Below are 25,729 nucleotides of genomic sequence, written 5' to 3' on the forward strand. Positions count from 1 at the left end.
AATTTGGCTAATATACTTAACATGTAGGCTGTAGTTATAGTACCCAGTATATTTCATTACAAAAATCGAATTTGTTGCAAAAATAATAATAATTCACAGATGTAGTTACATTTATGTTACGGTAACGGAGTGGAAAAAATTATTGGGCCTCATTACTTGATGATATCCAAAAACATTTAAAAAGCAGGTTCGTGCAAAACCAAATCTATTTTGTACATTCCTAATGATGAAATTTAACATACTTGTTAAAATTTTATAGATAGTCCAAACTTTATTTTCATGCAACATTAGTTGCGACAAAACCGTCTTATGAGAAATTGACTCATATATGTATATATATATGTATATCAGATATATATGTATAAACTATTGAAGAATCATTTAACAACATTATTTTATTTAAATAATAAGTAATAACACTTTTTTGTATAACAGTTTAATGAATGCTTTCTAGTCTATTCCGTAAGCGCACATTCCGAAACGCTCCTTCCGTAAGGAGCTGTATCGCAAGTATTCTTTTGAAATGATTTGCTTCGCAAGTTTCGTAAATGGTTTTTACGGAATTACTATTATTTATTTTTTTCGTATAATGTATTACGGAAGGTGAATTTGCGCAAGTACAACTTCCGCAATAGCATCTTGAAATACGGAAGATAAAAATGCGAAATTTTCGTGAGTTTTTGTTTACAGCGAACAACCCTATGATAGCCACAGTTTTATTTATATAGTTGCTTAAAATCTTTAGTTTAAACAAAACATTTGTGTAAAAAAAGGTCCCTTGTTAAGCATTATTTTGAAAGCCAACATTGAATTTTTTTGGTTGCTTTCATAAAATTTAGACTACTGAAAAACTCGTTCAATCGGATTCTAGCATTTTTTGTTCTTTGAGATAGCTAACTTCTAGACATAAAGCAAATTCCAAACATTTAAATGTTTATACTTATGTCAAATAAGGATGCTTTGCAAAAAATAGCTATGAAAAATGGAAGATTGCCGTAAAAAAGGCAAAACTGGTTTGGTTAACTTACGCAGTGATGTAGTACTAGTAAATACAAGCATGTTCGTGTTACAGTCAAAGAAGAAATTAAGTTTTATGAGTTTTATACAACTTTTAGAAATCTATTTTTCTTATTTAAAAAATTAAAAATTATTGAGTCTGATACGCTTATGAAACATTAGAACATTAAGCATAACATATAAAACCATTTACGGTGCTCCGCTCCGTAAGACAATAATATATATATATTCATCTTACTACGACAATAACAATACTTTCATCTTACTACGGTCAATTTTGAAAACAAACTATTTAACAAAAACCAACATTAAAATTTTATGAATTAATAAAAATAATTTTATGAACTTTAAGTTTACCCAATTCGTGAAAAGGCGGTGAATAAATGAACAGGAGAATGGGCATTAGCTAAACATAAAAAATCAATACATTCTATTAGAACTTTTAGTTTAAAAAAGCATCAGAAATCAAAAAAATTTAGAGCAAAAAAAAATACACTTGAAGAATTATATTTGACAGGAGAAAGAATAAAACTCAAGTGATTAAAAAACTTAACGACAGTTTCTAAGAACCGTCGTTATAAGAGTATATATAACCAAATATAAATATACATTATTTACTTAACTTTACTAGAATATTCCGTGTACATTATTTCACCATTTTCTGGGTCTCTGAAAACATTACAAGCAGCCTTGTTTTATTTTAAAATAAAGCAAAAATAGTATTATCGCAGAAAGAAATATATTAAAAAATTACTACAATGTGAGATTTGCCTCCCAGATAGCATGAATACGTTTGTCCAACGTTGTTAAAAACTGAAATAATAACTTGTTTAACAACATAAGCTCTTGTAATTCAACAACTTTTAGCATTTTATTAAAACCCTAAAACCTTTAACCTTAAAAAACCTTTTTAAAGATTTTTTAAGATTAAAAAAAAAGTAACTTTTACTTAACAAAATTTCTTTGCTACTGGTTACACCAAGATGTCAGGAACACTACTGCACTACTTGATGATGATTGTTAGAAACACTACTGCATTACTTTTCTACAAGCTGCAGGCTATAAACTGTAAGTTTCCTACAAAAAATATTTAAATAGTGGCCTAACTAGGTGAAATAACAGCTTACTTTTGATATATAACAGTGATATGTGTGTATGTATGAATATAATACAAAAACACAAGCCCATTTCCACACAAAATGTTAGGGGAAATTGGGAAGAAATTTTATAAGAACTAATCATAAACCTGCATTCGTCGCTTATACCAATATAGTGCTTGCATTGCCAGTTCCTACAGAGGGCAGGAGGTCTTGTTTTAAGAACGTGATAAAATTTAAGTGCAATTTAGATGAGTACAATAATTTAAAAATAAGAAATAAACCTTAATGATTGAAATTGCGTATTTATTCATGTGATGCCCATAATCTCCATTATACATGTCTGAAGTTACACCTCGTGCAGGATAACTTTGGACACTTGACTAGCTTTTTAAAATTTTGAAAGTTTTTAAACATTGAAAATCAAGAAATATAAAGAGAGTTCAAATGTTAAAAGATACCGAAGCCTCCTCGGTCTCTCCTAATTACAAAACATACACTCGCAAAATTTTATTAAAAAACTATTTACTGCAAATAGAGTCTATATTTTATGGATATATTCTAAACGAATTTACGTTGTCATGTCTACAAGTGTTATGTTAAAAAAAATGTTTGTGTTTCCTCACAAAATTCAAAAAGATTATTTTATTCCAGCCAACTGAAATGGGGCAAGTTATGAAAGTGGGTAGGTCACAAATATTGAATTCAAAACATTTATGCAATATTTTATTAGACATCTAAAGCCTTCGAATAAATATAAAACTCTGATTTGATTTTAGAAAATCACGCTCTTATTTACATTTTAAAACACTTTTTGAAACTTATCCATTTAAAATGGAATACACTCAAAAAAATCTTTCCTTATTTTTAAGGGAAAAATTAAGGAAACAATCCCCTAAAATCAGCACTGGTAAAGATTTCCTTAAACTAAGGAAATTGGTTTTTAAGGAAAATTCTTTCCTTAATAATCTTTCCTTATTTTTTAAGGGAAAAACTAAGGAAATAATCCCCTAAAAACAGCACTGGTAAAGATTTCCTTAAACTAAGGAAAATTGTTTTTAAGGAAATTTTTTTCCTTAAAACTATTTCCCTTAAAATAAGCAAATCCATAAGTAATAATTTTCTTAAAATAGAAAAAATTCATTCAAGGCAAAATTTGATTATTTTACGTGATATTTTTTCGGTAAGATCAAGACTGAAAAAAAGATTTCTTTATTTTAAGACAGCAGTTAGAGTAAAACTTCCTTACTGTAATTATTATTGTAAGTTTAAATCTATTTTCGAAAAACGTATAATCGATAAAAACAACAACAAAGTACATATAGATATTATTAATTGTAATCTACAAATAGTACACAGTAAAAATTTACAAATGTCGAGACCACAACTTAAGATTGGCATAGTTACATTTTAAACAATAATAAATATATATATACAGGACAACAAAATTTGTTAGTTCAGTTTAAAAAGTGAATCTACACTATATAATGAACTTTTATAACAAAAGTTAATAGTTCAATTTTGTACTGTTAAAATTCTTTTGCTGTTAACCATTTTTTTCCAGTCATCGGTAACAAAAAGATCAATGCTTTAATAGCAGCCGTAACCTGAGTCGTAACCTGAGCATCTATGAAAAATAAAAACAAGAGGTACTTGGCTAAATTAAAAATTTCCATATATATTACCTATTACCTTTTGTTTTGAAATATTACCTATTTCAATACAAAAAGATTTAATTTATTGTAATATTAATAAGTAGAATGTAAAGCGTTAAATGCAACTTTAATCATTATACAGCAAAAATTAAAAGCATAACAAACCTGAAAACCGAAGTTTAGTTTAAACTTAACTACTAACTCCTTTATATAAAATTATCTTGTGGATACGTACAACTGATACTCCAACAATCAAGCTGCATACAAAACAAATATCAAAAAAAATTTAAACGCAATTTTAAATTTAGCACAGCATAAAGTAATAGCACAGAAACCTGAAAATCTAAGTTTAGTTTAAACTTAACTATTTAACTATATTAACAGTTTAACTTAACTCCTTTATATACAATGATCTTGTAGATACGTACAACTGATACTCCAACAATCAAGCTGCATAAACTACTTCAAACATAATACTCAATTTATTAAATAGTGAACATTTATTTTGTAAAAGTTACTAAACTAGCATTAAGTTGCTAAATAAAGAAATATAGTTTTAAAAAGTTAAATAGTAACATAATTTAATACATCGCATCTAAAACTGAAAATACAATAAACCTTTGTTTATACATTGCTATTTTAACACCAGAATTGGAATAATATTTTGATTATACCAAGCAAAAGCTACCAATAAATTCCAACACAAGAAGTTCAATAACTATTAAAAAAGTATTTTAAAGATGCTCAAATAAAAAATGCAGGAAAATAAGTTTAAAATTGTTTACACTGTTAAATATTCAAGTTGATACAATGTAATAACTGTAACAAGAGCACACAAAACCACTTGTATAACCAAATATTAATGTAAATACAATGTAATAAATGCAGCATATACACTGAATTTTATAAAGCAACTTAAACAACTAAATATTCAAGTAAATACAATAAAAAGTAATAACTGCAGCATGATGAGTACACAAAATGAAAAAAACTGAAGCAATTGTACAACTTTGTTGACACTTATATTCAACTATAGTTGAATATAACTATACTCTACTCTATACTCTATAGTTATAACTATACTCTACTGTTAACCATACAAAGCAACTTTCATACACCTTCAGTGTTGATCACTAGTTAGTATTGCTATAGTTGAAAGAGACGAGCTACACTATTGATAGTCCCAACCATTCTTTCTTTGCCAAAAGTTAACTTATATATTATAAATTGCAAAAATTTAAAAAACATCTCTAAACCGCTAGGATACTCCAAATTGAAAATCCAAAACAACTTAAACATGTAATCCAAGCATTCCACCATTGAACATCCAGCCAAGCAAACTTTTCCGTCACACACAATTCTCCCAGTGATCTTGTCTTCATCGTTCAAGGAAAACTCTAGGTATAGCTTTGGATGAGCCAGGTTTTGTGGAACATCTATAGAATTGCCAGTGCCAGGCTAAACATAAACAATTAGTACATGTATTGCAAATTATGACATTTCCAATTATATACAAATTTAAAATATTCACAATTTGTGCTATTAATACTAATTTAAGTTAGTGCAAAGTTAGCGTTACTTTGACAAAATAAAAACTTAATAAGAAAATTCGTCGCATGAGAATTATAGGGTACTATCTGCTTTTTTTATGTTACAATTTATTAATAAAAATGTTTAATTAATAATGTATAATTAAAAAAAAACAATTAAAAATTATATAAATCATATTAACAGCTTAATTATGAAAGATAAATAACAAAAACGACGTATTATTTATAAATATAATGAAACATTATAACAATAAAAAATCGATAGTTAAATTCTCACAATATAGAAAAATAGATCATCCAGGTCATATTTTAAAAATCCGGAAAATTGTTTGCGGAAAATATCTGGAAAAAATCCATAATGATTTTCCCCTTAATTTCCTCTTAATTTTCAAAAAAATTTCCCTTAATTTCCTCTGTATAATATCAAACATTATATCAAATCCTTTTATTTAAACATTATTTTAAAGTTGTATTTTTTAAGAGCCACTCATAGCTCTTATATGCATAATAATAAATTTCAAATATTGTCAATAATGAAAGAAGGGCATCAAAAAATACGGTACTTAAATTTGTATTTACGGCAAACTTTTTAAATATCCAGAAAAAAAATGAGAAAAATTATCCGGAATTCCTGGAATATTAGGAAAAAGATAATCCCTGAAAATGTCACATAGAACACTATAATTCTTATGTGACAAATTGTAGATTTATTTATTAAAAGAGAAAAAGAGCAACAAATTAAAATATTGCAGAAATACATAAGACATTTTTTAAAAATGAAAAACAATGCATCCAAAATGCTCACCGTCCCATATGCGATCAGCAAATCAAACGACTCCTTTGCCATCAGGCGCTTTTTTCCTGTCATCGGCAACAGGTATAGCAATGCTTTCACAGTAGCTATAGTCTTTCCATCTATAAAAAATGCAATAAATTTCACTGTAATGATGAGCAATTTATCTCTATTAATAACAGTCAACCTCAAATTAACATAAAACACTACTCATACCACTTTTATATTAACTTACTGGATCCTCCAATCATTCCCTCTGTGTTGCATTTTTGAAGGTATTCAACTGTTGATTTGGAACAATAAAGTAGCACAGAGGATATCAAATTTTCCATACACACAACAAAGCGATCAGCTGCATCAGGGTACATACGACAAAAATCTTGCCGCAGCTAAACATTAAATAAATCTGTACATCATAAGCTCACTCATAAGAAAAAACACAAATAATTACGTGAATATAAATTTATATACTGAAAACCGTTTTATTTAGTTTTCAATATCATTATATATTACAAAATATTAACCATTTGTAGCATAGACAAGTAACATGGTATTTGATGTACACATTCTAAATATGATGGATGACATTCTTCGATCTTTTTCCGTCTGTAGCAGAACGTTTTCTTCGCTGATAGTAAAAGGTCTTCACCAAAAACTGATACCGACAAGGTGGCTAATTTGATCATTTCTATTTTTAAATTATCACCTGTTATACCTGTAAATCAAAGCTAAATTTTATGTTTTACACAACACAATGTGTAGTACTAAATAATATTAAAATAAAATCAAATCTACATGAATGCGTTTACACAATATTCATTAGTTAAACAGCTATTTAAAAACAAATAAAAAAAGAAAACATATTTTTGAATTAAGTACATTATACTAATAACCTTCACAGAATTCACACTCCTCCAATTCTCGACAGCAACCTGTGAAAATAAACTCATCATTTTGTAGAACTGTAGTTATCAATGAATTCATAGAGAGTGCATCAGACAGTGGTGCAGTACTTTGTTGCAAAGTCTGTCTAGCTTTACCTCTTTCCTCTTTTGGAGTCCACGTCCATCATTGCTGCTAAGTTTAGCGCGTGCGTTTTCAATGCACTTAGCTAAAAAACCCTTGTGAGATTTTGGTTCAAAGAAATCTTCCGATTTGAGACCTGAAATCCCGGCAAGAAATATGCTAACCATTTTCATTTTATCTTTCGGCGGGTAATTCCTGTAACAGTCGATAACTTTAGCAGCAATCACAAATGTTATAGCTTGTCTTTCAGATATTCCATAGGTTCCAGTTTTCAATTTTATCATGTGGTGTTTAGTTTTTGTATGCTGTAACAAGAATGACTCCAGAGACATTTGATTGGATAATATGCCTGATGCAGAAGAAGTAGGAGTATTTTCATTGATACCAGTTATGTCTCTGTTACTAGCCTCGCTAGATGGAGTAGTAGGAATAGTCACTTGCGAAATATTGCTACCTTCATTGCTGACATTAGTTCTCGAAAATAATGTGTCCTTTGTTGTGGATTGACATTCTTGTACTTTCTAGACAAACAATGGTAAAATTAAAACAATTCACAAAATTGTTGTAAAAGTGCACAACAATTGATGATTTTGCAGAGCCATTGCATTTTTTGTCCAGCATACATTAATATACTCATAAATTATTATGTTTGTACACAGTCACATAAAATACAAAATCTTTCCAACATTCGCTTGGTTTGAGTATAACCACCGACATATCAGACCTTAAAACTATTGGAAAATCATCAGGATCAATTTCACATCCATCACTATCCAACACAAACTTTAGACTGCTATGTGCACCAATGTCAAATTTCCGACATACTAAGACAAAATGCAGCTATTAGACTATTAGTACATAACGAATTAAATTCGTAAAAAAGAAAAGTCAGAAAAGTTTAACCAAAATTAATTTCAATCATTTAATTTCTGATCAGCTGTAATTAGTCTACCTCTTGCTGTGTATAGTCTTTCCTGGCTGTTTTGATTTAGGTATGTTTTTATTGTCAATAATGAAATATTACAATTATTACTATTGTTCCTTAGCATAATAAATTATTGAGAGAATTTTATGGCGTCTAAATTTTCGTATTAAGAAAGGTAAAAGTATGTAACTAATCAAAATAAATTAAAGGAAAATATATTCAGAATTGTGGTTTCTGAATATATTAAAAGATGTCATAGTAGAAGAATGAAAAATAATAAACACAATAATATAAGTAATTGTAATTTACATTTACTGTTATGCAAGAAAAGCATTTTTTAGTGTTGACTCATTATCGCCGAAATTGTAATTCCTTATGAATTTGGTAAAAAAAACACGAATGGATAATTTTTTTTGATGCTTAAAAGGCTCAAATTGATAGTGTGCACTATCTTCCTTTGTATTAAGATTATTTAAATTTGGATTTAAATCTCCATTATATATTTTTTAATATGCTGACAAAATAACACAATATAATTTGCATAAGCACAAAAATGAGAAAATTGATTGTCAGCATGATTTAACAGCTAATGTAAAGAAAAAAGAAGATATAGCACAAAGAAAAATAGCTGACTAAAAGATTACATATCTGGGACTAACAAGTTTTAATTTTTTACCCTCATAAAAGATGGAATGAATGTTTAATGGAATATGATCTTTCAACTCTTCAACTTGAGTGCTAAAAAGCTTTGAGCAGGGATTGTAGTCAATTGCATAACCATGAAAATGGTTATCGAAGTAGTTAACAGTAAGCCACCTTAACAACATAAATGCAATATTACCAAGGTAAACAATGCATTCGACGTAACCAAACTCGGGTATACCATCATAGAAACCACACACAACTACACTTTTTTTTTCAATTCTGTAATGACCAACCTCAATCCATTGTGCAACATGAACTGTTTCTGCTTTGGATAACAGAAAATTATTGCACATAAACTGGCAAACGTCACATGGTTCAATTTGGCATACAATCTTCTCCTTCGTTGTCCCAATAACAGTGTGACTGCTGAACAGAGAGTGAGCAAGAAAAGCATTTGCTAGTGCAATTTGAGATCGCTTTGTTAATGAAAACGCTATGTTTTTGAAACAATGAGAACCTCTTGAAATTTGTTTGAAAAAGTTATGCCGAGATTCAAATCGCATGCACCAATATCTACACGGTGGACCACATCTTATGAGCGCTGTAGGATAATGGACCAAATAGTGATGCTTGGGTGTTAAGCGCTTTTCAGGAAATAAATTGAGATAAGTTTGATGATGTTCACCTATTAAATGTGACAAATAACTTGCTAAACCATCATTAACCCGTGGAGATAAAACAATATCTACAACTTCTTTGAGCAATAAAAGTAAATTCCAATGAGGTTCGTCACATGGGACATTGTGTCCTATTATAAATGGCAGATTTCGCATTAGACACCAACATTCAGAAGCAGTCATTTTTAAATGTATCAAAGATGAAAAAGTTGTGGGACGACTATTGACATCTGAAGAACCAAAACTAAATTTTGTCAATAACAAATTAAACTCGTTTAGAGATATGTATCCACCATCACTTAGTTTGCCTAAAATATCACTTAATTCAATAGGAATAATGCCTTCCAATAGATCATGCATTGCATCCACCGCAAAATTCTCCGTCACATGAAAGTATTTTAATTTGTTAAAATGCATCCATGTTTAATACCGGTATGAGACTCTTTATAACCAAGTTGACCTAATGAATTAACTGACTCATCATATGACTCTTTAGTGCGTTTAACATAATCAGTCTCATAAAATTTTGTTTGATCTTTAGTTGCCTCACACAATCTACAGAACTTGCGCGCATTGAAGTTTTCTAAGAAGCCAAATAATGAATGGTACCCCAAATTATCAGCTGAGAAAAGTGCTAATGCTGCTCTTACTTTTATTGTTTGATTACACACAGATACATCTATGCCGTCATCCGATTCTAACTTCATTAATGTGTTTACTAGGGGAGCAAGAATAATATCATATGTAAGTGCTTTATCTTTAGCATCTTGGGCATACCACATACCCACAAGAAAAATAGAACTTTCCTTTAAAAGTAGCTTGGAAGGTAAATTTCGCACCATCATGTACAGACCTTCCATTTTATGTATCTGTGTATGTGGATCAAGTGGATTTGTAGTTTCAAATCCATCGATGTACAAATGTAAAACTAAAGTGTCAGGAAATTTAGAGAAAAAAGGATGTTTCTTGTATGTGTTAGTATCAAAGTAATCTGTAATGTTTCCATCATTGCTGGCATGGCTATTACAATTTAAACTTAAAGAAGTATTTTTGCATTCAATGATAATACGTGCTAATAAAACTTCAATTGGAACATATTGAGCAGTATCTACAAAACTCTTTATTTCTCGATTGCCTGATAAAACTGATTTACAACTCTCTTTCCTGACTCCTAGAGGTACGGGTTGAGGCTCAATGTACAACTGCTGCTGCTTTAAATAAGCAAGCTGTTTATGTTCTGTATCAACTTTGTCAACAGAAGTAGACATTGTTTCAAGATCTTTATAAAGATTTTGTACGCAGAAAACATTTTCGTCAATACCTAGTTCTTTAAAAACAGATCGAATACGCTGCATTGTAAACTGCGTTGAATCTTGCAGCAACTCCTGAACATTCTCAGTTACAAACTTGGTATTTGTCAAAAGAACATTAGAACGTGCTTGCAACTTAGTAATAAATGCAATAAAAGAACCCTGCATGCTTCCCTGTATACTTATTTGATCAAAAACTACATCATTTACATTATCACAATCTACATCAGCCATAGTTTTTTCATGTATTTGGATTTCATTTGTTTCACAATCATCACATTGACTAGAGGAGAATGGTACAGATGCAAAATCACCTACATATAATTCCTGATGATGTTTTGTAATATGTATTCTCAAATTACGAAAACTTGAACATATTTTAGGACAGTCGCCTTGCCCACATCGAACATCAGTATGGGGAGAAACTGTGTGCAAACGTTTTAGGTGCCACAACATTATATTAACAGACCCAAAGGACTTTTGGCACAGGTAACAATTCAATGTCCTAATAGAATCACTGTCACTGCGTTCTCAAAATATACACCTAATTGAATATAATGCAGACTGCTGAGTGAGTTGTTAAAATATATTTTAACTAATAAGTCAACAACAATTGCCACTGGAGATAATAATACAGACTAAAGCTTTTGTTGTTTTTATCCCTACTTACTCTTAAAAAAGAAATACAAGATTTAAACTGATTTAATTATTTAGAGTTAACTACTTTCACTGGAAAAATACAGTCTGGCATGGACCTTAAAAAGCTAAAATTGATAACCTCTTAAACCTCTTTCTACCGCAAAACAATAGTAATAAATAAATAATATAATATAGGCTAATTGTTGCTGGAGATATTATTTTAGTTAGTTTCAAAATACAGTTAGTATTTACTGTTTCAATAGTGATAAAAAATCAGTTTTAGGCTGCTGCACTTTGTCAATAGTATAGAGTATTACCTGTTGACAAAAGCTCGTCAACACCTTGTTCAGGTTTGTATGGAATTAATTTTTTTTTCGAACGATCTTGATTGTAAACGTGTATAAGCAAAACAGAGTTGTCCATAACAATTAAACTAACTATAAATATTTACAATATAATGTAAAACCATATATTTTTCAAAACAACAATATTTACGATAACAAAAAATAGTTAATACTATTAATAAAATAATATTTGTGTTTAATAAATAGAGTTCCTGACAAAATCAGGTATTTTAATAACGTAAAAAACTTCTATTTATAACTATTATGAAAAAAATATATATACATTCACCTACAAAAGTATTTAAATATATAAGGTACTTATGTAAATTAAAACTCTCAATGAAAAATAGAGCTTAATTGAAATTTTTAAATTAACTCCAAAATTTTAGTAGATTCACTAATTAACGTAACTGCTACCTGAAATAAATAAATTTAACTCGCTCCAAAGAAATAAAATTATAGCTTTTTGCTATTAAAATATATCTTTTTGCTTCCTGATGATCCAGCAATGGTGAAACTTAAAGTTGAAGAAAAAGCTAGATAAGTTTTTTTTACTCATTTATTATTGCTCTGTTCTTTAAGAACATTGAGCACTCTATTTGTAAAATATACTAACATAATTTACAATTTACATATATATCTAATATATATATATATATATATATATATATATATATATATATATATATATATATTTATATATATATATATAATATAAAACTCCGAAATTTTAGTAGATTCATTACTAACTGCTACCTGAAATAAATAAATTTAACTCACTCCAAGGGAATAAAATTATAACATTCACTTTTATAATCAAATCACTGATATATATATATATATATATATATATATATATATATATATATATATATATATATATATATATATATATATATATAATATATATATATATATTTTATAATATATATATAAGTAAAATTCTGAAACTATATATATATATATATATATATATATATATATATATATATATATATATATATATATATATATATATATATATATATATATATATATATATATATATATATATATATAAGTATATATATATATATATAATATAAATATAATAATATATAATAATATATAACATATAATATAATATATATAATATATATTAATAATATATTACTATATTATATATATATATCTACATATATATATATTTATATATATTATATATCTTATATTATATATATATATATATATATATATATATATATATATATATATATATATATATATATATATATATATATAAGTATATATAAATATAAATATAATATAAATATAATAATATAATATAATATATAAATATAATATAAAACTTATAATATATATATATATATATATATATCTACATATATATATATTTATATATATTATATATCTTATATTATATATATATATATATATATATATATATATATATATATATATATATATATATATATATATATATATATATATATTTATGGCTGTTGTGTAATGTAGGCTAATTGTTAAACATTCATGAATAATATATGAATGTGTCACAATTATACTTATATATACATACATACATATATATATATATATAATATATTATATTATATATATATATATATATATATATATATATATATATATATATATATATATATATATATATATATATGTATATATATGTATATATATGTATATATATGTATATATAAGTATAATTGTGAAACATTCATATATTATTCATGAATATTTAACAATTACCCTACATTACACAACAGCCTACTTACACAAACCAGCCTTGCATTGAACATACAGTAATCACTTAAACTATAATAATAATAGTATAATTGTATGATATAGATTCCATAACTTAATATAATATTATTATATTATATGATATAGATTCCTTATATGAATATAATATTCTTATGACATAAGAATATATATTATATATTCTTATGAAGAAAATAATATCTTAATTAAAAATATCTTATCATAAGGCTTATGGAACCTTTATCATACACGATATCAGCGCCTTTATTATAAAATAATATTTCCTTAAATTAATTCTCCATTATTTACTTAATTCGGACAAAAGGAAATAAGTTTCCTTAAATCAAGGAATACTTTTTATAGAAAGTATACTACCGCGAAGGAAATTTTACGGAAAAACAGATAAGGGAATTTTTTTCCTTATTACGCAAGGAAAGATTTTTTTGAGTGTAGCTATGTTGTTTTACCAGCCACACAGTACCCATGAGTTAGAGTCACTAAACTTATCAGAATTTGTACTTTTTAAAAAATTCTTATCATTTGCAAAAGATGCATGTTAGAAGAAATATCCTGGCTATCCAAAGGATATAACAATTTATGATTGAAACCAAAGAAAGTTAAAAGTGCAGAAAATTATTATACTTGTCTAGTATGTTGGAAAACTTATTGGGCATTTTAATTTCTGTGCGTCCTTATTTTTTACTTTATACTAATTTTTTCGATTAATTTTTATCTGAAAAGTGATTTCAAAAATGTAAACAATAAAACTTATTTATTTTCTTGGACAAATTTTTTAAACGTTGAAAAAGTTGTGAACCCGCGAGATCTAAAGGTCGGGTGAATAAAAATGAGCAATTGCTTATACTCAGTAATTGGTCAGCTTTAGGTAAATAAAAACTTTAGGAGTTTTGCTTAACCTTTTATTCATGTAAAGTTGAGCAATTACTGAGTAAACTGCTTAACTTTACGTGAATAAAAATTTAAGTAGAACTCCTTAGTTATTATTCACGTAAAGCTGATCAATTACTGAGTAAAAGCAATTGCTCATTTTTATTCACCATGCCTTATGGTATATCTTAAATGTTATTCATAACAATCTATTCTAAATATTTATGAACCAAATCTTTTTTTGCCCAGTTCTATATAAAATTATTTTCAAGTACGTATTTTGATAATTTAGATCCAAAAATGGCGGGTTTTTTGTTTCTTTAAAAATTAACGGTTTTGCGTATAAACATATTTATTACGCTTTTTTCAAGAAACTTATTTTGTAAAATGTAATAAAACTACAAAAAATTTACACACCTTGGTTGGTATATTTAAAAAAAATCTAATTGGGTTGTTACTAATCATACTATGCTACCTGAGGGTACTCAGGATTCTAGAGACAAAGCCATAAAAAACGTCTTGAAGGTTTTTCTCATTTTATTTATTTTCTCTAGAAAAAAATATTGCATTGCATTTTTAGCAGACTTCTGGTTTTCTTAAACCAGAAGTCTGCTAAAAATTTAAAATTTGTTGGGTACTATGTGGTAACAAATTTTAATATCGTTATGAAAGCTTTAATTTTAGGTTTTAAAAAATTAACACTTAAAATACATAAGAACAGGAGCGGACTGGGGCTGCATATCCTACTGGGAGGGTAAGAGGGAGGGGCACTCTAAGTTGTCAACTGCAATTAAATCCAAAACGACATCCTCTAGCGGCATCAACATATATGTCGCAAGCTTGTTGTTACCTAGTGAGGAACGCAGCCTAGTTTTGACAACTTTTAATTTATTAAATGTCCGTTCACAACTCAATTATAAGAATAAAAGTGTTAATAGTTATTCGTAAGTCAGAAACAAGTTTGAATAAGTGGTTGCCTTGAAGGAATACTTGTATAAAGTACTATAGAAATATTTCAAACATTTTTTACAAAACTCTAAACAACGTTTAAAGTTCTAAAAACCTTTGTCATTCTCATTTTCAGTAGCTTTTATTGAAGTATCCAACTCTGAGACTGAGTTCCGTTTTTCGGAATCGCCGTCACTAGGACTTGCTGCAAATTCATCTCGTAGCCACCTGTTTTGACCATCAGCGTGTTACACCAATTTTTTGCTTCATTGGTATATATTGTTTAACAGATGTTATAAACTAGTGTTGCTTTCAAAATATCTAAAAAATTCTATAAAAATTGCATAAAATGTTGAACACACAAATTTCTTATTAAACTGCCTTTTTTATCCGGCTTTCTAACAGAGGTATTTGATTTGAACCTTAAACCTTTATATCCAAAGTCAACCACTTTTATTTTTTTTAGTTAATAGCTCTAATCATTTTAAAAACATTTAAAAAAAATTAAATTCAAGACAATTATTATTTCATGAGAGATTCTAGCATATAAGATTGTTATTTCATGAGATTCTAGCATTTAAATAGTTATTGAAACAATATTTTTTTGAAAACAGACATGACAACATCTACGGCAGTAAAGAAAAAAAAACCTGTCAAAAAAAACCTGGTTGTAAAACAAAGAAGTTTTTTCTTCTGATATGAAACTAGTATTTAAAATCAACAAGAAAAACGATAAAAAGAAAAACTGTTACTGAAGTGGAAGTTACAATGGTTTAGAACAAAGTTGTTAGCTTACTTGAATATTCTGATGAATTGACTTGACGTTACTAAAAAACTGATTACATTTTGATTCTCCTTTATTAAACTATGAAATTTTAAATTTTATGTTAAATTTTGACTCTCAATCATCTAGTAAAACTTTTGGTGACAAATTAACTTCAAGTTTGAAAAATACAAAGTAAAAAATACATTTTTTAATTTTGTATATCAATCTGTCATCTAAATTAAACTTGGTTTTAATAAAAGATTGATAATAGAATCTCCCAACTTGATTTTTTTTATTTTTATGTGTGGTTGTTAAGGTACTCCCAGAAGTTCTTACGGTATTATCGCAAAGCACCGCGGAAGAGCATTAAACTTGGAAGTTCACGCCTCCTTTCTTACTAATGTCGTTTGTTGGCTAGAGCCAGCGTTGAACCCCGAAGCTGTTGGTTTTTAGCCGAAACTCTGACCACTGCGCCTCGGCTGCACAAATTAAATCCTAAATTTTTGAGAATTTATGCTTTAATTTAAACAGTAACTACTTGACAATAATTTTAGATTAATAGATTAGCAAGAACATGCAAGATAATAGCAAGTCTGTATTAAAACTATATATGGACATACTATAATCAAAATAGGGGTTTTAGGGCTGATAAATTCATCCTTACTTTAAAGAATCTTCTAGCTGTACTTCCATTATATCAATGCAGAAGCTCTAAATCCGGAAGCATTTACAATCAAAATCGATTTCTTTCGCAGTGGCACCTCTTTGGATTTTCTTATTCTCCTTATTAACATGCTTCTAAGATATTTCCCCTAAGGTCTTCCAAGTCTTCATAAAACCCCACGAACAAAATTGTTTTGATTTAGGTTCTTGTTTATGAATTTTATTACACCTAGATTGATTATTAATGGCGGTTTGCATTTACAAACAAAACTGTCGAATCGAAATACTGCTCGCTGAGAACAGTATCCATGCCTTACCATCAATCATGGCAAGTCCCATTTTATTTTTTATAAAAATAGTATCAATCATTGTTGGAGCCGTATCAGCATCAGTGATAAGCTCTACCTTCTTTATCACAATCCCTCTGTTCTCCAAGATAAACCGGAACCTAATAGGTTTCTAGCATAGTATTGATGACGGTTTTGAGTATAAACACAGGATCTTCCCTCTTTCCTTACCTAAAAGTTTCAGAGAAACTTTAAAGTTAAAATTAGGGATTTTAATTAATGACTTTGGATTGTAGATCTATCAAAACTGCGTTTGGTGAAAAAAGTTAGATGTGACTTGAAAGTAATTTTAAATCATGAAACCATTTTAATCAATTTTTGCATTCAGCATACATAATATTTTAATACTATTTTAAATAACCATTTTCTCTTCTTTTTATATCTTTCACACATTTGTGTTTACAGCCGCTTCTCTCCCGCACGCACGATTTTTACTCTCTTTCAAGTTGGAATAGCAGCTTCCCTCCGAAGTAAAAAGAATTGCAGAAACCCAGGGACCGGATCAGGACCAATGTTTTATCAATTGCTGTAATAGAGTATTAAATTTAGATTATAAATTAGATTATTGTCTCTAGAATACAGAATGCGTACATATCAAGAATGAATTTGTGATTGATTTTACAGGTGCGGCTTTTAGCAAGATTTTTAGTTCTGGGCTCGAAAATTTAATCAAAACTAAAAATATAAAGAATTTATTTCTCCCAAATTACTATTTAAAAATAACAAGATTTTGAAATTTATTTATTTTTTGTATATTTTAATTGATATCTTATGTAAAAATAGCAATGCTGATGATTCTAATGTCATTTTTAAAGCCTTTTTTTTTTTGTGAGTCATATGAAAATACTTTTGAATAAAATCGCAAATTTTATTTACGATTTTCCAGGATCTTTAAAACTTAAAAACGACTATTGTATTTACAAAATATGGTATCTTGGTCCATGGCATTCTAGTTGGATATCCTAAAGCAAAAAAGTGATTTTGAAATCTTCATTTTTGAAACCTTCATTTTTTCATTTTTGGGATGGTTTGCTAACAACTGCTGTTTGCGTTTATTCTTTTTAATGAACGTAAAGTATTATGTTCATTGAAAAAATAAACCCTTAATAAAGTTAACCTGAATAAATGGGAAAAAAAAAGTTTCATTTGTGTTCATTTTAGCAATTTAAATAAACTTATCTATAAATATTCTGAAAATTAGTATAGAATTTAAAAAACACAGTTTTTTAATACATACATCAGATACACAAATTTTGTTTAAATTAAACGAAAAAAACAGTACGAAAAAAAACAAAAACGCGCAATTAAGACAAGGACTCGGCATTCATTATTAACCCACAATTTAAACGATTATTGTCAGTACATAATTAAATTCTTTTTTAACAATAGAAAAAAGTCTCTTCAAAAATTTTTTTTTCCTCGTTTATAAAGATTTTATAAATTCGCTCAAACTAGGATCGCATGAACCGAGTACATGAGGTAAGTTTTCTGAATTTTCTGAAACAACGTTTGTGTACTTGTGATCTAATAGTTTGCTTTCACTAAGTGCCAAAAAGTTTTCTTTAAAAGACGACAGCAATTCAAGGTTCTTAAACTTAACCGCAAAAATACAATCGATCGGTGATCCGTCACTGACGTCAGAAAACGCATTCCATGTAACAGTAAGATCATTGTTCTTGAATGGTTCTAAACGCATATTCGAAGTTACAAGATGATTTGCACATACTTTATGAACTTGATCTCGACGCATAACTAGCCGCGCTTTACCGGTTTCTGTATGACGTAATAGTTTCATTTCACCGACACCTCTTTCTTTCCACTTTTTATCATCATATCTATATAGTTTACATCGTTCATTAAACATAACGCATTCGTTCTCCTCACCACTCTCTACAGTTATAGATTTTAGTTGAACAATTGGTTCCACATAAATATTGACTTCGTCTTCGTTATCATTTTCAGGATTATCCGTTTTATCAACTGTTTGAAAAAGAGTTGTTCCGGAACCAACAAAAGACTTGCCAAGATTAGAAGAAAATCCAGATTCTCCACAACTTGCTAATGACGCAAAAGATATTTTATTAGAAAAACCACCAAATATTGACTCAACTTTATTACTTTTATCAACATCAGTTTGAGGACTTTTGTGATCACCGCTCAATTCTTCTACTTCGATCGACTTTTTTACGTTTTCAAAATTAAACAAAAAATTTTCTGCATCAGGCATATCACGAAATTTTAATGCGTACTTTCCGTAGCATGTGTCAAACTTGAATACAATTTTGGAATCCTTAGGCATTTTCAGTTCATGTTTTTTCATAATTTTCATTATTAATTGTTTTTTACCTGCTGGGTCAACCACCGTTATGTAGTATGCTGTTTCACCTCTGGTTTCTTTCACAATATTAATTTCATTCAATTCTTTATATTCTTGGTATTCGTCACCTACATGTTTAAATAAATGACCATTAGTACTGTACAAAACTTTAGGGTCGAAAAAGACGTGTGATTCGTTAAAATCGTGTGATTCGTTAAAATCTGAAGATTCTTCGGCCATTTTCGAATCGCTACTAAAAAACCAGATTTTGTGTGTGTGTAATTTCAAAAAGTTTTTAAATTTTTTTTTGTTTAAAATTAAAACAATCATAACAACAAACGTAATAATAACAAAAATGGTTGGTTATAATAAACAGTTAAAACGTGTTGAGCCTAGAGGAAATTGAAATACTTGTTTTTTTACTTAATTTGAATTAAAAATTATTTAAAGGGTGGACCAAATATAATATCCCGACACAACAAATAAAGAATAGAAAATTTCGTTTGCTTCTTCATGACCTTTTACGGTTTGAAGGACTTTTTGACGCAAGTTTTGGGCAAAATTTTATATCATGAATATAAATGAATAACGCAAGTAGTAATATATAAAAGTTGTTTTATTTATAGAAATTTGTTAAGATTTTAAACATCGAAATTTTAAATATCAAAACTTGCGTAAAGCTATAAAAAATGAGGTGTAACTCAAAAAAGTCAAAATTTTTAAACATTCAAAAATAAAAAATTCAATAGTTTACTTGATAGTTTATAAAAAATTCAATAACTATTTAAAATATTTTTTAAACAACATTTTTTAAATAAAACATTTTTTAAATGGAACATTTTTTAAATAAAATATTTTTTTCTTTGCATTCTATAGCTATTATAAGTGTTTCTTATTTTGCTTTAATTTACAAAAAAAAAAAAAAAAAAAAAAAAAAAAAAAAAAAAAAATTCTATTTAAGACAACTGTTATAAATTTCTGAATATTTAGACAGAATTTCCCAAATTTGCAATTTAATTATTTACAACTTTTATTATTTGATGGGTCGCAAAACGATCCGTCAAATAATAAAAGGTCAAAACAACAAAAGGCTTTTAATATTTAGTTTAACTTAAGTTGCAAAACCAAACAGTTTTTGCTATTATTAATCATAATCCAAATTTTATTACTGTCAACCAATTATAAATAATAAATCTTTAAAAAACAAAAAAAGAAACCTTTCTTTGTCATTCTTCTCAGTGGCATTAAACTCATTTTTTTCAGCGCCATTAAACTTTACTTGTCTAGTATTAGTTATTTGATTATAAAATGTTTCTGGAAGAAGCAGCATTTTTGCTTTGTTTATTAAAGTATTATCTATTTTCGATTCGTATGTGACTTCAACATCCTCATCTTTAAATTCATCTCGTTCACAGCTTTCATCGCCGGATTCTATTACAATAACGTCTTGAGTAACTTTAGTTTCGCTTGATTCAAAGGAATTAATTGAGCAAATGGATTTAAATATATCAGAAAATTCTTTTGCCCGTTCCTCTAGTGTGAAACGAGCAGCAAATGTTTGTTCAGTAGCTTCGCCGTCAGAAATATCAGAAGTACTTTTCCAAACATATGCATTTTTACTTGTTCCCATTGGTTGAATTACCATTCCCTTTACTAACATATGATTTGCACTCAGCTTATGAGTTTGATCCCTTCTCAATAACAATCGGTACTGCTTATTAACTTTATGCTGTAATATTTTAAGATCTCCAATTCCTCTTTCCTTCCATTGCCCATCATATCGAAACATCTTAGAACGCTCATTAAAAATAACCACTTCATCTTCTTCTCCAGTTAAATAGTTTATGTGTGAAAGAGAGACAAGTGGAGCAAATTCTGCTGAGCATTCTGTGTCCTCAACTTCTAAAGTTTTATTTGGGGATGAAATGGATGGAGCAAGGTTGTTAGAAGTAATTGTAGAAAGCTCCTTAGATGCATCAAATTTAAAAGCAAATGGTTTATCTCCAAAAACAGACTGCACTTGTTCAGAATCAGGTTTTATCCTAAGATCATCAATACTGCTTGCAGCAGAAAGACTTGGGGAAGATGATACCCCAAATGTAAACGTAAAGTCTGTATTAAGACCTTTAGGCATCCACGAATCAATTTTTGCAGAGTGCTTTTCGCTTTCTTTAATATCTGTCTTTTTAGGGAAGAAACTTGGTGGGGGCATCAAAAGTTGATCAATATGAGCTTTATTTTTGGAATCAATAATAGAAGGTGTAGAAAAATCAAAAGGTGAATTCAATATGCTGCTTTTCACTTCAATACTCTGATCATTTTTATTTACTAAAATATCTGGTTTAAAATTAATTGGTTTAGAAAATTGTTCAGGGTCTAAACGAACAACAGGTGCCTTCTGTTTAGGTGATTGACATTCTCTGCAAACATCACGACTGCCATTATTTTTACATAGACATGCTGGGCACTCCCAAGTATTAAGATCTGCCTCAAAACTTTGTTTAAATACAGATTTACTATCAAGTTTAATAGATGATTCATTTATTTGAGAGCTAGTGACTGGTGCACCAAAAGTATACATATTAGTTTTTGGTGCAAATGTAAAACCAGCTGATGGAGAATTCAAAGGTGCACCAAAACTAAAACCTGTTGTGGAACTTGAAGAAACACCAAAAGTAAAAAGATTGTTCTTCAAAACACTTTCTGATTTTTGATAACTAGTATCAATGCTTGAAGATAGATAACTGCTTGCATTTGGATTAGGAGACTGGCAAGCAACACAGCATTGTGCAGATAACTGATTAGAAACTAAACATGTGCTACAACTCCAATAGCTTTCCTTATTAAACTTAGACTTGAGGTTTTTAATTTTTGCATCAATATTTTGTTGATTATTAGAAGAAGCCCCAAAACTTGAACTTGTTGCGGAACTCGAAGAAACACCAAAAGTAAAAAGATTGTTCTTCGAAGCAACTTCTGGTTTTTGATAACTAGTATCAACACTTGAAGACGGGTAACTGCTTGCATTTGGATTAGGAGATTGGCAAGCAACACAGCATTGTGCAGATATCTGATTAGAAACTAAACAAGTATTACAACTCCAACTTCCTTCCTTGACAAACTTAGACTTTAAGTTTTTGACTTTTGCTTCAATATTTTGTTGATTACTTGAAGTACTTTTAGAAGATACAATAACTTTACATTTGTCAAAACATAACTTAAAATCAGTGGCTGATTCGGAAGTCTTAAAATTAGCGCAAAATTGTCCTGACTTAGCTTCCCCATCTGATATATCTGCTTGCGTAGACCAAACCCATGCTTTATTAGATTTACCTTGTGGTTTTAGTTCCATATCAGCAACGATAGCATGATTGGCACATAACTTATGAACTTGCTCTCTTCTCATCACAATGCGACAGTTGTTATTAGTTTTATCCCTAGTTATCTTTAACTCACCAATGCCACGCTCCTTCCAACTTTTAGTAGTCAAATCATATCTGTAAAGCTTTAATCTATTTGAATACATAACTTCGTCATTTTCCTCACCAGTAATCAATTGATCAAGCTTTGAAACATGAGCAATAGCTTCGACAAATATGTCATTTTCCTCCTCGTGTACAGGCTCCTCTTGTGCAACTGCAGGCTTATTCTTGTCAATAAATTGGGTAATAGATTTTTTACAATCATTGAGACTTGTTTTATTGAACACTGATAAATCACTTGACATAGCATGCAATGTACTGGATACAACTGACATTGAAGTATGTGGTTCAGGTTTTTTTAATGAAAAGGAAAACAGAGGCGGAGTAGAACTAGTCTTCAAATCGGTAGAAGGTATATTAGAAATGGTAGAAGCTACATTAAATTGGAAGCCAGAAAAACTTTGTGTTGATACTATTGGTGATGAAGTAGATGAGGTCAATGAGACATTTTCAGGCAAGCGAGTTGAACTCATTATTGTATCAGATTTTTCATCAACATTAAGTTTTTTAGAGTTCATAGTGCCACAAGAAATACAAATAGATTTGTTACTCTCATTTCGGACTAAACAGATAGCACATTCCCACTGTCCAGGGAGAATAGAAAACTTAAAAGCTAATGTCTTTGAACTAGATTCACTTTTTGTTTTATTTTCAGAAGAATTTTCATTTTCTGATTTAGTCTTTGATAAACTATTAGACTCAATACCTTTAAGTTCAATTTTTGAAAGCACATTAACCATATCTTTTTGACATTCTTCAAAAATTGTTTTAAACTGATTAGCTATCTCAATACTGGTAAACTTTACACAAAACTGTGATGATATAGGAGGAAGTCCTTCAGAATAATCAGAAGGAGTAAACCACACCCATGACTTATCTGAAGACATCAGTGGCTTTAACTCCATATTGGGCATAATGGCATGATTGGCACATAACTTATGAATTACTTCCCGCCTCATAATAACTCTTCGATATCCTGTAACAATATTTTTTGTTAGTTTTATTTCCCCCACACCTCTCTCTTTCCACTGTCCACTGACATAACGATAAAGTTTAGAACGGTGCTTAAACAAAACCTCGTCATCTTCTTCACCAGTTTGAATATTTTTTAACTTTGTAACTTGAACAATTGATTCCACATGAGGATCGTACTCACTTTCTGCTTCATTATTTTCATTTTCATTCTGTTCTGTAGCAAAAAGCTTAGTACCAGCACCACTGAAAGTAGAAGAAGCTTGACTACTAAATCCAGGTAATGCAGCTAATTCAGCAAACAAATTGACAGCATTTCCAGTAACTTGCTTTCCACCAAAAATATCTAAGAATAAATTGCAAAGAAATTAAAATTTTTTGCAAAGGAATCTAAAAATTTTTAAAATTGTAGTTGGAGGTCTTATTTTGTCTAAATATAACTTTTTTAAATTTGATCAAATTTTATAAAAAAATAGAAATTACAAATAAACTTATATTCAGACTTTTCAACTTTAAAAAAAATAATTAAAATAAACAGTTGTAACTAAGATTTATAAATAATGTAAACTGTTAATTTGAACATATTTGTGATACTTGCAAACCTCAATTGATATAAAGTTGAAATATATATAATATTTAAGTGTGTGTATATATATATATATATATATATATATATATATATATATATATATATATATATATATATCAATGTTCTTAAAAGAACAGAGCAACTATATATCAGCAGAAAATCACTTAACAAAAATTTTCTTCATTTTACACTGTTTCATCAACAAAGATTCATCAGAAATGAATGATCAAATTAATAAAACTTCAATTTATACAAAAATTAAATGACAGGAAGTTGCAAATGTCTTAACTACTGTAAATTTTTACACATTTGTTGAATTTGCTGACACTATTATAAAAAGAATTCTTTAGAAATGATTACTTATGCTTTTTTTAAAACGTTTTTTAAAAAAAAGAGTATTTAATGTAAATATTATTTGAACTCATTTATTTTTATAGTTTTTTAGGAGAAACTTATTTTTGTGCCTACACACAGTGGGCCAGAATGCACTTTTACTGGACAAAATTCATAACTAATTTAATATTAGAGCTATATTCACTAAAATTAGTATGAGTACTAATATGATGTCTGCGCTTTTTATGAAGGTAATATTTTTTTATTTCGTGGCTATGGATACCTTTATTTTGCTTAGCAACAACCTACTTTTGTTATCTGCAGATATTTTATAAGTGCTATATTCACTAAATTTGGCATGAGTACCAATATGAGATCACACTTCTTACAAAAGTGATAACTTTTTAAATTTAGTTGTTATGGATACTTATATTGCTTAGTTACCGGATACTTTCCTTAGTTACAAAGTGGTAAATTGATATTTGAATATCTTATCGGATTTTTGACCCACCTATATTGAATAAAAATTGAGTATTTAGGTAAATAATGTTTTAGGAATAATAAAAGCAAAAAATAGTGCAAGAAAACATTATCAATTTTAAATTACATCAATAAATTATAAAACAATAATATCGTTTGAAGATTGTTTAAGTAATTGTAAAACATCTGAAGGAAATGCTTTATGATTTGTTTGGTGTGATGTTGATTTACGCAATGATGAAATAACAGGATCACTGGAAACTAGGAGTCTATTGATAAGATCAGTATTTGTTGCTTTTCTGGATGTTTTTCGGCTGAAATTTTTGCGATAAGATTTAAAGTCTTTATTTCTAGCCTCTTGAGCTTCCTCTGACATAAGTCCGATGGGTAATGTAAGGCTTTTAATTATGTCATGTCCATGTATCAATACTTTGTGAACTGATTGAGCCATGTAATACCATGGATAAAGGGACACATATAGTCTAAA

At 28.5% G+C, this 25,729-nt stretch overlaps 2 protein-coding genes across 3 annotated transcripts in view; both read right to left on the reverse strand.

Annotated features, from left to right (window-relative positions):
* Nucleotides 1-3,430: 3,430 nt before the first annotated feature.
* On the reverse strand, nt 3,431-11,773 carry LOC136075529 (uncharacterized). 2 transcript variants are annotated; one of them, XM_065788953.1, is made up of 7 exons: nt 11,652-11,773; nt 7,006-7,962; nt 6,637-6,827; nt 6,348-6,501; nt 6,125-6,234; nt 3,935-5,227; nt 3,431-3,741 (listed from the first exon to the last, which is right to left on the reverse strand). In XM_065788953.1, exons 2-6 carry the CDS (start codon nt 7,094-7,096, stop codon nt 4,916-4,918), a joined length of 858 nt encoding a protein of 285 aa, XP_065645025.1. In that variant the 5' UTR covers nt 7,097-7,962; nt 11,652-11,773; the 3' UTR covers nt 3,431-3,741; nt 3,935-4,915. The 2 variants fall into 2 exon arrangements, with proteins under 2 accessions (XP_065645025.1, XP_065645024.1); XM_065788952.1 differs by having other exon boundaries at nt 7,006-11,773.
* A 6,619-nt stretch (nt 11,774-18,392) lies between these two features.
* LOC100211630 (E3 SUMO-protein ligase RanBP2) overlaps nt 18,393-25,729 on the reverse strand; it is a 113,520-nt gene continuing 106,183 nt past the window's right edge. Inside the window, exons 31-32 of the mRNA XM_065788951.1 lie at nt 20,604-24,186; nt 18,393-19,639 (exon numbers count right to left, since the gene is read on the reverse strand). Of these exons, the coding sequence (XP_065645023.1) occupies nt 18,493-19,639; nt 20,604-24,186 (4,730 nt within the window). The 3' untranslated portion in view covers nt 18,393-18,492. The remainder of the gene's footprint in view (nt 19,640-20,603; nt 24,187-25,729) is intronic.

The sequence above is a fragment of the Hydra vulgaris genome, chromosome 01 (genome assembly GCF_038396675.1).
Source record: "Hydra vulgaris chromosome 01, alternate assembly HydraT2T_AEP".
Taxonomy (NCBI): domain Eukaryota; kingdom Metazoa; phylum Cnidaria; class Hydrozoa; order Anthoathecata; family Hydridae; genus Hydra; species Hydra vulgaris.